At 49.4% G+C, this 12,437-nt stretch overlaps 1 protein-coding gene across 1 annotated transcript in view; it reads left to right on the top strand.

The window, feature by feature from the left end:
* The first annotated feature begins 4,835 nt into the window (after positions 1-4,835).
* The window catches only part of Supt5h (SPT5 homolog, DSIF elongation factor subunit), a 29,878-nt gene continuing 22,276 nt past the window's right edge, over positions 4,836-12,437 (top strand). The window contains exons 1-2 of the mRNA XM_051162782.1: positions 4,836-4,908; positions 5,167-5,253. Of these exons, the coding sequence (XP_051018739.1) occupies positions 5,179-5,253 (75 nt within the window). The 5' untranslated portion in view covers positions 4,836-4,908; positions 5,167-5,178. The remainder of the gene's footprint in view (positions 4,909-5,166; positions 5,254-12,437) is intronic.

Below are 12,437 nucleotides of genomic sequence, written 5' to 3'. Positions count from 1 at the left end.
CGAACTCACAGTGATCCGCCTGCCTCTGCCTCCCGAGTGCTGGGAAAAAAGGCGTGCGCCACCACCATCCAGCTTTCAGACACACACACTTTAATACAATAAAATGCAAAGCAAACAAAACCCTACAAATGCAGTGGGTATCTGTAGATTAGAGGCCGGTCTGGTTTCCAGAGAGCAGTCCAGGCCAGCCAGGGCTACGTAGTGAGACGCTGTCTAGACAAAACAAAGCTTGTCCACACTGAGTGACCCATACCTTCCTTAGGGGTAACGCCTCCCTGAAAGCTGGAAAATTAGGGAGAGACCTTGGGGCGCTCTGTGTGCAGGCACTTAGGCGTGGCTGAACATGTTCACAGGAGCCGGTAGGGCTGGTGTTCTGGGTGTCAGATTTCTGACCCACTACCCCAGACTTCAGCAGATAAACATTTGAGACGCATAAGCGGTAATTATGTTGATTAGAGTCACACTTAAGTAGTGCTTAGTGTGTGCCAGGTGCTGATCCAATCCAAATGCGTTGGCTCTGTTATCGAATGTGCTCTCTAGGCTAAAACCATGAGGGAGACCACATCTACAGAGGACAGTGTTTGTCTTGGACATTGCAGAGTCATTCTTGCTAAATTCCAGCAGATGGCACCAAAATACATTGTCTTAAACCGCTGTTCTTTCTGTCTGCCTAGCCTCTTGCGGTCACCCCCCCATCCACCCACCCTACAGTCTCTTTTGGAGTTTAGGCTGCCTGGAACTCACAGTGTAGCTAAGGAGAAGATGGCTTTGAACCCCTGACCCTCCTGCCTCCACCTCCCTTTTCTGAAACTACAGATGTTCACTACTACATCTGGTTTTAGAAGTGTCTTTTGTTTTTTTTTGTTTTTTAGGTTTTTCAAGACAGGGTTTCTCTGTGTAGCCTTGGCCATCCTGGACTCACTTTGTAGACCAGCCTGGCCTCGAACTCACAGCAAGCTGCCTCCTCTGCCTCCCGAGTGCTGGGATTAAAGGCATGCGCCACCACCACCGGGCTGGAAGTGTCTTAAAGAAAGAGTGGGATTTTTTGTTTTGTTTTGTATGTGTGTACTTAGTGGTACATGCCTTTACTCCCAGCACTCAGGACCAGCCCAGGGCCTAGTTACACAGAGAAACAATGTCTCAAAAAAAAAAAAAAAAACAAAAAAAAACCCAAACAAACAAACAAAAAAAAAAAAACAAGCCAGGCATGGTGGTGCAAATCTTTAATCCCAGCACTTGGAAGGCAGAGGCAGGTGGATCGCTGTGAGTTCGAGGCCAGCCTGGTCTACAAAGTGAGTCCAGGATGGCCAAGGCTACACAGAGAAATCTTGTCTTGAAAACAAAAAGAAAAAGAAAGGCTGAGCGTGGTGGCACACACCTTTAACCCCAGCACCAGAGAGGCAGAGGCAGGCAGATTGCTGTGAGTTTGAGGCCAGCCTGGTCTACAAAGCAAGTCCAGGACAGCCAAGGCTACACAGAGAAGCCCTGTCTTGAAAAACAGAACAACAAAAAATAAAAAATAAATTAAAAGCCAGGCATGGTGGCGCACGCCTTTAATCCCAGCACTCGGAAGGCAGAGGCAGGCGGATCGCTGTGAGTTCGAGGCCAGCCTGGTCTACAAAGTGAGTCCAGGATGGCCAAGGCTACACAGAGAAACCCTGTCTTGAAAAACCAAAAAAAAAAAAAAAAAAAGGAAAGAAAAAATCCAATAGAGAGAGCGTCTTTTTTTCCTTGCCTTTTGATTTTTTTAAATACTTATTTATTTATTATGTATACAGATCTCATTATAGATGATTGTGAGCCAACATGTGGTTGCTGGGAATTGAACTCATGACCTTTGGAACAGCAGTCAGTGCTCTTACCCTCTGAGCCATCTCTCCAGCCCGCCTTTTGATTTTTAAAAAATATTCATCTATTTTATGTATATGCATGCTCTATCTGCATGTACACCTGCACACCAGTAGAGGGCGCCAGATCACATTACAGATGGTTGTGATCCACCATGTGGTTGCTGGGAATCGAACTCAGGACCTCTGGAAGTGTAGACAATGGTCTTAGCCATTGGGCCGTCTTTCCAGCCCCTGAAGGAAAGTCTTTCTAACTGGCACACGGATCTCCTATAGGCTAGAGTCATTTTCTTTCTTTTTACTTTATTTTCTGTGCATTGGTGTTTTGCCTGCATGTACGTCCACGTGAGGTGGCAGAAGGCCTGCAAGAGGAGTTACAGATGACTGTGAGCTGCCATGTGGGTGCTGGGAATGGACCCCCTTCCTCTGGAAGAGCAGCCAGTGCTCTGAACTCTGCAGCTCCTAGTGGCATCCTCCAGCTGGCACACAGTCCTACCTAGGGCAAAATTGTCTAGAGAGAAGGGAAGTTTTTCAGAGAAGGAAGCTGAGGCCTGGAGAGGGGAGAGGGCGGGTCCCACACTCTGCCGCGGGAGCTTCAGGTCCCCTCTGGAGACCCCTGCTCTCTCTGCTCTCCAGGTCTACTCAGCTGAGAACGTCAATCCCCCCCGTTAGGATGGAGACTGTTGGAGACTGGGTTTGAGGAGAGCCAGTTGGTAGCAGCTGCTGGGTTCCTGTGAGAGTGCTCGCTGACCCTCTGAGGTCCAGCTTGCCGATGGCCAGCCAGGATGCTGTCTTCCCTCTGGAAGCATTCTCAGCAAGCTCAGCCCAGTTCTGGCCAAACCCTTAGCGTCCTTTTTTTTTTTAGTCAAGGTCTATGTAGCCCAGGCTAGCCTTCAACTTGTTTTGTAGCCCAGGATGGATGGTCTTGAACTTCTGATCCCTTAGCTGCCACCTCCCAAGAGCTATCGATTATTTTTTTTTTTAAGATTTATTTATTTATTATACACAGTATTCTGCCTGCATGTGTGCCTAAAGGCCAGAAGAAGGCACCAGATCACATTGTAGATGGTTGTGAGCCACCATGTGGTTGCTGGGAATTGAACTCACGACATTCAGAAGAAGAGCCAGTGCTCTTAACCTCTGAGCCATCTCTCCAGCCCCTCGATTGGTATTTTTGAGAGAGCAGGGATTCTGGGAGCTGGACCAACACTCTTCTGCATGCTAGTAATGTAATCTACTACAGAGCTACATCCCCAGCCCAGAGCACCTGTGGTGCTGGAGAGATGGCTCAGGGGTTAAGAGCACCGACTGCTCTTCCAGAGGACCCAGGTTCAGTTCTCAGCTCACAACTGTTACAACTCTGAGAACTGACACGCTCATGCAGAAAGCATGCAGGCAAAACACCAATGCACATAAAATAAAAAGAAATTATTATTGTTATTATTATTATTATTATTATTATTATTATTATTATTATTATTTTGGTTTTTCGAGACAGGGTTTCTCTGTGTAGCCTTGGCCATCCTGGACTCACTTTGTAGACTAGACTGGCCCCGAACTCACAGCAATCCGCCTGCCTCTGCCTCCCGAGTGCTGGGGTTAAAGGCATGCGCCACCTCTGCTGCTAGCCAGGCATTTTTTAAGAAAGAGAAAAAGCCAAACGAAACTTATTGAGGCCTGGCTTATACGTAGTGAAAGGCACCATGTACAGTGTGTACCCTGATGCAGGCAGCCATTTCCATACCGAGGAAAATGTAAATAATTGTATTCTTTTCCAGGGTTTGAAGAATGCACCATGAGTGGTGTTGCCGTTTGTTGTTTCGGGCACTGCTGCGTGGGTTGTGTGGGCGATGTGGCCTGCCTTCCAGGACTCAGTGTAAGGCTGTCCACAACTCTGAGAACTGGGAAGGTATCCCAGCCCTGAGGTGGGACACTGAGGCATGGGAGCCCAGGAACGTCACTGCTCTGAGAGGAGGCCTCCTCAACAGAGACAACACAGCCCCCAGGGGAGGGCCGCCCCTAAGCCCTGAGGAACTGAGGAGGCTGGAAGCCTGAGCCCCACTCCTTTCCACTCCTGTTCACGCTCTCCCTTCCCAGGGCTCAGCCTCAGACGCCCACTAATCTGCTTTCCCTATGAGTAGCTTGGTTTTGCTTGCTCTGGAGCTTTGTATGAATGGGATCGGTCACTCGGCTAGATCCCCCGTCTGACTTCTTTCACTGGCCATAACTGGTTTTTTTTTTGTTTGTTTGTTTGTTTGTTTGTTTTTTTAAATAGTGGTTTTTTGCAAAGGTCCCGTTTTTGTAGTCCAGGTCACTTGAAACTTCAGCCGGCCAAGCGCTAGGATTGCAAGGCCCTTTGTTGGACGAGCCCTCCGGATTGCCCGAATGTATTGTTTTTATTTACTTTTCACTTTCCCTATTATTTTTACTTTACGTAGGTGGATATTCAGTCTGCGCAAATTCTTGTGTACTACATGCAGTGTACTAGAGCCCCTGAGACTGGGGCTGTTACAGTGGGTTGTGAGCTGCTGGGAATCGAACCCAGATCCTTTGTAGAGCAGACAGGGTTCTTTTAACAGTTGAGCCATCTTTCCAGCTTTATTTTATTTTTATTTTTATTTTTTTTTGGTTACAATGTCTCACTATGTAGCCCTGTCTGTCCTGAAACTATGTAGACTTGCTCTCACTTTTTATTTATTTTATTTTATTTTATTTTATTTTATTTTATTTTATTTTATTTATTTATCTATTTTGGGCTTTTCCGGACAAGGTTTCTCCGCGTAGTCTTGGCGGTCCTGGACTCCCTTTTTATCCCAGGCTGGCCTCGAACTCACAACGATCCACCTGCCTCTGCCTCCCGAGGGCTGGGAATAAAGGCGTGAGCCGCCACCACCACCACCTACCCGCCCGCTCTTCTCGCCACTCCCAAGATGGCGGCTCCACAAAGCCTCCCGCCTGGGGAAAATCTCGCGTTAGGCGAGGCGAACGCGGCAGCTCTCGCGAGACGTCGCGTCGGGCCAGCTAAGCGTTGTGTGCTCCGCAGCCGGCGCCGAGGCTTCAGGTGGGAGAAGCGGTCGGTGAGGGGGGCTCTGCCGCGGAGATGGGCGTGGGGGTCGCGGGGACCCGGGAGGCGTGGCGGCGGCCGCAGCCAGTGTCAGCCGGCGCGTGCAGAACCCGGGTTCGCCATGGCCGGAACCGGGCTGCCGGAAGCCAGCGGTGCAACTTGCCGGGGAAACTGAGGCTGGGGGTGGGGGCGGGGGCGGAGATCGGGCTTGCGCGGTGCGCTGAGGCCGCCTGTCCCCCCCCCCTCCCCGTGCAGTCGCGGAGGATAATGTCGGACAGCGAGGACAGCAACTTCTCGGAGGTGGAGGACAGCGAGCGCAGCAGCGAGGCGGAGGAGGCCGAGGTCGGTGCCAGCGTGTCCGCCCGCCGGGGGTTGCGCCTGGGGACGCAGAGCGCTCGGGGCCCCCCAGACGGTCGGGAGAGACGCGGGTGGGGGGCGCCGGGGACGTCGTTGGCCGCTTCTTCGTCACGTCTCCGAGTTGCTTAATTCTTTTTTTTTTTTTTTTTTTTTTTTTTTTGGTTTTTCGAGACAGGGTCTCTCTGTGTAGCCTTGGCCGTCCTGGACTCACTTTGTAGACCAGGCTGGCTTCGAACTCACAGCGATCCACCTGCCTCTGCCTCCCGAGTGCTGGGATTAAAGGCGTGTGCCACCACGCCCGGCTCGAGTTGCTTAATTCTGATGGTGGTGGTGGTGGTGGTGGTGGTGATGGTGGTGATGATGGTGGTGGTGATGATGGTGATGATGGTGATGGTGACGATGATGAGTTATTTGCGGTGCTAGGATTGAATTCAGGGCCTTTGCTCGTGCTGGGTAGGTGGGCTGCCGTCGAGGGACAGCCCCTCAGCTATTAGTTATTTTTCTCGTTTTTTGCTTTTTAAGTATGTCCAGTTATTCGGGAAATGCATTTGTGCTGCCTGCTGTGTGCCGGCCACCGTTCTTTATCCTTGGGCTCTTGTAAATAGATTGTTGTTGTTGTTTTTCGAGACAGGGTTTCTCTGTGTAGCCTTGGCCGTCCTGGACTCGCTTTGTAGACCAGGCTGGCCTCGAACTCACAGCGACCCGCCTGCCTCTGCCTCCCGAGTGCTGGGATTAAAGGCGAGCGCCTCCACCCCCGGCTCTGTTTTTTTTTTTTTTTTTTTTTTTTTTTAATGTAAACAAACAACTGATAAGTGAACACGGATTCGCTATTGTGAATAAATAGAGCAGCTGCATGTATAAGACTCACAGGTTGAGCACCCTAATCTGAAAAGCCAAAACCTGAAACTTCCTATATGGAGGCCAGCAATGGAAAATTCCACACACCTGACTTAATGCGACAGATCAGAGCCAAAACGGTGGAGCACTAAAAATTCTGTATTAAACTGCTGTGCAAAAGTACATATGAAATATGTATGGATTTATGTCATATCGTCCCATCCCAAGACGCTTCATTATGAATGTGCAAGTAATCCAAAAAGATTCTCCAAGATCTGAAATCTATATTTTGGGTCTTTTTTTCTTTTGTTTCTTACTTACTTTCTTTTTTTTTTTTTTTTTAATATATTTTATTAATTTATTCATATTACATCTCAATTGTTATCCCATTCCTTGTATCCTCCCATTCCTCCCTCCCTCCCATTTTCCCTTACTCTTCTCCCCTAAGACTGTGACTGAGGGGACCTTCTTTTTCTTTCTTTCTTTCTTTCTTTCTTTCTTTCTTTCTTTCTTTTCTTTTTTTTTTTTTTGTGGTTGTTATTGTTTTGTTTGGGACAGGGTTTCTAGTCCTGACTGTCATAGAGCTCTCACCCTGTAGACCAGGCTGGCCTCAGAGATCTGCTTGCCTCTGCCTCCCAAACTCGGGATTAAAGGTGTGCACCATCACCTCCCCAACCCCTTTCCTTTTAGTAACGGTGCCTGGGTAGAACTCAGGGCTTTAGCTGGGCATGGTAGCGCAGGCCTTTAATCCCAGCACTCAGGAGGCAGAGGCAGGCAGATCACTGTGACAGTTCGAGGCCAGCCTGGTCTACAGAGTGAGTCCAGGACAGCCAAAAACAAAAAAAAACAAAAACCCAAAAAACAAACAAAACAACTCAGGCTCTGTACGCAGTAAGTATGAGCACTGCCACTAAGCTGCACCTCCTTCAAAATTAGTTGTGTGTGTGGAGAGAGGGGAGGTGGGGTGGGATGTGAGCCAGCGCAGGCACTGTGCCTCCAGGCCCTAAATTAACTTCTTTTCCTTTGTTATTTTGTGTTTGGGTGAGTTGTGTTCAATGCGTGACTCTGCTCCATATGCATGCAGTGCCCTGGAGTTATGCATGGTTGTGAGCCACCTTGTTGGGGCTGGGGATTGAACCTGCGTCTCCCCATGAACTAGTGCTCTTAACCACTGCTCCGTCTCTCCAGCCCAGCTAATTGACTACTTAAGTGAGATGTCAGTGTTTTCCAAGGTTTCTCCGTGCACAATAGAAAAGTTCTGAGGAAGAAGCTGGGGACCCTGGTATCATCATCATTTTCCGCCAGACAGTAAGCCAAGCTACAAGTCTGTCTGCTCTTTAGTGGGAACCAAAGGGAAGTGACAGTGTGGAGCTCAAGGCATCTTCTGTGTAGCATCCCTGCTGGGAAGTGGCATCTCCTCCTCCTCCCCGGTACAGCACTGCCGTGACCCCTGGCCTCAGGCATGCTGGGCAGTGCTTACTACTAAGCAGTGTTGGCACCCCCCGTTCCTGGCAGAGATTAGGGGAAGGGAAGGTGTCCTGGACCTGTGTCCTGGAGGGCATCAGGTTTGGGGCTATGTACAGATTTGTTTCTGTGGTCTGCTTGTCCTGTGTAGCTGTTTACTTGCCAGTCTCTGAGCCTTTGGGGGCGGTCCTCTGCTCCCAGGCAGGTATGGGAGGTGCCATAGTGATTCAGGGCAGGTGGGGAAGTGACAGGACCGGCCTTTGCTCAAGCTGTACCCCTGGGCCCTTGAGAGTGACTCATGGCTTCAGGTCACTGCTGGCACTTGTAGCCTGGTGGGAAGGAGAGCAGGTCCCTGGGTCCTTCCTAGCAGAAGGTTTTTACCGGGCCTCTCATCAGGCTCAGGAGTCATCTGCTGGCTGTTGATACCAAGCAGGATGACAGTGTGAGGCCTGCCCCAACTGTGGGAGACAGGGCCAGCTGTTCTGTGTTCCGTAGGTGGTCAGGCAAGCAGGTGGTCAGGCAAGCAGCCTGCTTTGTGCTGAAGGGACCAGCTAGTTCTCATCCCCATCCGCCTCATTCAGTAAGGGCTGCAAGTGTGGCAGCATGGGCTTATGTGTGTCTGTTATAGTCAGCCATCGATGTCACATGCCGTCACGGTAGGGCGCGGGGTGTGGAGGGCCTGCAGATGAGTGCTGGGATGAGACTAGCAGCGCTCTCCACCTGGCTGCTCAGTGCTTTGTGTCCTTCCTCAGCCTTTGCTGTGTGGTCCTCATTATGATCACAATTTCACATTGCCTCCCAAAACACAACAACAACCAGAGACTGTGCTCCAGCCTCCCGGGAGCACAGCAGTGTGCAGGAGCCCTGCCTCACAGCAGAAGGCTCCAGAGGAGAAAAGGCTTCTCTGGGACCCAGGCAGGGACACAATGGCAACATTGCTTGAAAGTGGCCTATGAAGTTGCTTTTTAAAATGTGAGACATTGGACAGGTGGGATGGCTCAGTGGGTGAGGGCACTTTGCTCCTAAATCCAGGAGCCTGTCTTAGGATCCACGTGGTGAAGAGAGGAAGGACTCCTGAAGGTTTTCCCACATATCAGCCCACATACAAATATATATGTAAAAAAAGTGCAGTCTGAGCTATTGTGGCATAGTCAGTGTTAATATTCTCAGTGTTTTTGTCTGAGACAGGGTCTCTTTTGTATTCCTAGCTGGCCTGCAACTGCCTATGTAGGCCAGGGCAGTTTAAACTCACAGAGATCCATCTGCCTCCTGAATGCTGGGACTAAAGATGGGTACCACCACACCTGCGTCAGTGAATTTTTTAAAAAAAGATTTATGAGCCGGGCATGGAGGCACACGCCTTTAATCCCAGCACTCAGGAGGCAGAGGCAGGCGGATTGCTGTGAGTTCGAGGCCAGCCTGGTCTACAAAGCGAGTCCAGGACGGCCAAGGCTACATAGAGAGACCCTGTCTCAAAAAAAAAACCAATAATAATAATAATAGTAATAATAATAAGAAGAAGAAATAAAAAATAAAAATAAATAAAAAATAAAAAAATATTTATTTATTATTGTGTATCCATATACACCTGCTCACCAGAAGAGGGCACCAGATTTCATAGATGGTTGTGAGCCACCTTGTGGTTGCAGGGAATTGAACTCAGGACCTTTGGAAGAGCAGACAGTATTCTTAATCTCTGAGCCATCTCTCCAGCTCCGAAATCTTATTTCATTTTATTTTTTTAAAGATTTATTGCTGGGCACAGTGGCACACGCTTGTAATCCCAGCACTCGGGAGGCAGAGGCAGGAGGATCGCTGTGAGTTCGAGGCCAGCCTGGTCTACAAAGTGAGTCCAGGACAGCCAAGGCTACACAGAGAGACCCCGTCTCGAAAAAACCAGAAAAAAAATTTAAAAAAATTTTATGTGTATGAGTGTTTTGTCTGCCTGCTGTATTTGGACTGCATGTGTTCCTGCAGTGTTATGGGGAGCTGTGAGCCGCCATGAGGGCCTGGGAACTGACCCCGTTCTGGGTAAGAGCAGCAAGTCCTTCAAATCTCAGAGCCAGCACCAGCCCTCTTCTTAGTTTTTTGTTTGTTTCGGTTTTGTTTTGTTTTGTTTTGTTTCCTCCTCCATGACAGAGCTTCTCTGTGTAGCCCTGGCTGTCCTGGACTCACTTTGTAGACCAGGCTGGCCTCGAACTCACAGCGATCCGCCTGCCTAGCCCTCGATGATTTAAATTTCTTGTTCACCTGAGCGAGAATCCTTCAATTCCTGATCCTTCAGCCTCCACCTCCATAGTATTTATGACACTCAGCTTAAGCAGATTTAAAAAAAAAAATTGTTTGGTTTTTCAAGACAGGGTTTCTCTGTGTATATCCTTGGCTGTCTTAGACTCACTTTGTAGGCTAGGCTGGCCTCGAACTCACAGCGATTCACCTGCCTCTGCCTCACAAGTGCTGAGATTATAGGTGTGTACAACCACGCCCAGTACAAACTGCTTTTTTTTTTTTTAAAGATTTATTTATTATGTATACAGTATCCTGCATGTACACCTGCACACCAGAAGAGGGCACTAGATCTCATTATAGATGGCTGTGAGCCACCATGTGGTTACTGAGAATTGAACTCAGGACCTCTGGAAGCGCAGACAGTGCTCTTAACCTCTGAGCCATCTCTCCAGCCCCAAAAGCTTGTTTTTTTTTTTGTTTGTTTGTTTGTTTGTTTGTTTGGTTTTGGTTTTTCGAGACAGTGTTTCTCTGTGTAGCCTTGGCCATCCTGAACTCACTTTGTAGACCAGGCTGGCCTCGAACTCTCAGCGATCCGCCTGCCTCTCAAACTGCTTTTTTTGTTTGTTTGTTGTTTTTAGTTTTTCAAGGCAGAGTCTCTCTGTGTAGCCTTGGCTGTCCATGGACCGTCCCCATCCTCCCTGCCAACCCTGTCTTGAACAAGATGGGGAAGATGCAGAGAGCACAGTGGCAGTCGACTGCCACAGACTTTCGGTGTGAGAGCGGTGACAGCAGACATTGCCAGAGGCCAACTCAGGGAAGCAGATTATATTTTCTTTACTTTCCCCAGCCTCACCCAAGCCCCAGCCACCGTCAGGAAAGGGCCTGGTCCTGGTTCGGCAGCATTTCAGCCCTTCTCGTCATCCCGCTGAGGCTCCTGGGATGGGGAGAGAAACAAAACAACACGAACACACCAACAAAAGGGCTTCCGTGTTCTAAGGCTCAACTGTTGTCTGGGAGGCTCACTGCCTCCTGCTCACCTAGGCCTAGTTCTGGAAGCTTCTAGCCTCTGTACATCTAACCTAGGCCTAGAGTGTTTTCAGCCTCTGAGACTTACTGCTGAATAAGCTCGCCCTCTCTTGTTCTTTCTGAGCCCTGGGCTGGCTGCTTCAGCTCCGCTGTTCTGGCTCCAACTCTCATCCCAGCTGCCTTATTTACTCTGGCTTCTCTCCACCTGGAATTGCTCTGCTTGGCCTCAGACTAACTCAGCGATCTGCTCTAATCTCCTGGCTCCTTCTCATTCTCTGGCTCCTTCAGTCCTCACCTGAGTTCTCTCTCGGCAACCCGTCTCTCTGTTACTGTCCTGCTAAACCTGCCTCCTCTCTCTGTAAAACTGCCTCTTAAGTAGCTTCCCTTTCCTCTCTCTTCTCATGAGAGTTGGGCGTATCCTATTCTGTCAAATCTTATATGATTCGTCATCTTTTCTGCCTCTAAATTAGACATCACTTTCATGTGCTTCCTTCTACAAACAAGCTTTACTTTTATTTGGGATTAAAGACATGCACCCCCACGCCTGGACCTAAGCTTTTCTTTACCTGATAACTTGCTCTATACCAGGTTGGCCTTGAACTCAGATCTGTTTGCCTCCGTCTCCTGGGTTAAAGGCGTGTTTGTAATCTCTCTCTCTCTCTCTCTCACTCACACACACACACACACACACACACACACACACACACACACACACACACCACACTCACTCACTCTTGAACTCTTTATGAACTCCTCAGATGACCTTGAGCACTGACCCTCCTGCCTCCACCTCCCAGGCACTGGACCCACAGGTGCGCACCACCTCACAGGTGCCTGGGATCAAATCCAGGGCTGCCTGCCCTCCAGGCAAGCAGTCTGCCACTGAGCTGCAACCCCAGACCTTCAGTGGTTGGTGTGCATGGTATGTGTGCACTTGTGTGTGTGTGTGTGTACGAGTGTAGTGTGTGCCTCTGCACACACATGTGGAGGCCAGAGGCAGATGTCAAATATCTCTTATCACACTCTAAGTTTTTGTTAAGATGTGTTTATTTTTATGTTATATGTATGAGCGTTTGCCAGCACGTATGTCTGTGCACCATGTGCATGCCTGGTGCCTGGAGAGGCCAGAAGGAGGTGTTTGAGCGCCTATAGCTGGAGTGACAGAGGGTTGTGAGGCACCGTGTGGGTGCTGGGAACCAAACTGGGTCCTCTGCAAAGGTGACACGGTGCTCTTAACCCCTAAACCGCCCCTCTAGCCCCACACCTTACTTTTGACACAGGGTCTCAAGCTCACAGTTTCAGCTAGATTGGCTTGGCAGCGAGATCCCGGCATCCATATCGTCTCTCCCCCAAACACTATAGTTAGAGGACCACATGGCCATGCCCAGTTTATACCTGAGTACTGGGGATTTGAACTTGGGTCCTCTTGTTTTCGCAGTCAGTGCTCTTACTGGCTGAGCCAACCTCTTAGCCCTGCCCCCTTTTATGGTTTCTTGAGACATGCTCTGGGGAGCCCATGTTGTCCCCAAACTCTCAGTGACCCTCCTCCTGCCTCAGGTTACTCAGAGCTTGTAAGTGGGATTACAAGCATGAGCCACCATGCCCACCTGTAA

Source organism: Acomys russatus, chromosome 19, assembly GCF_903995435.1.
Source record: "Acomys russatus chromosome 19, mAcoRus1.1, whole genome shotgun sequence".
NCBI lineage: Eukaryota > Metazoa > Chordata > Mammalia > Rodentia > Muridae > Acomys > Acomys russatus.
This window is presented reverse-complemented; position numbering and strand designations above follow the sequence as displayed.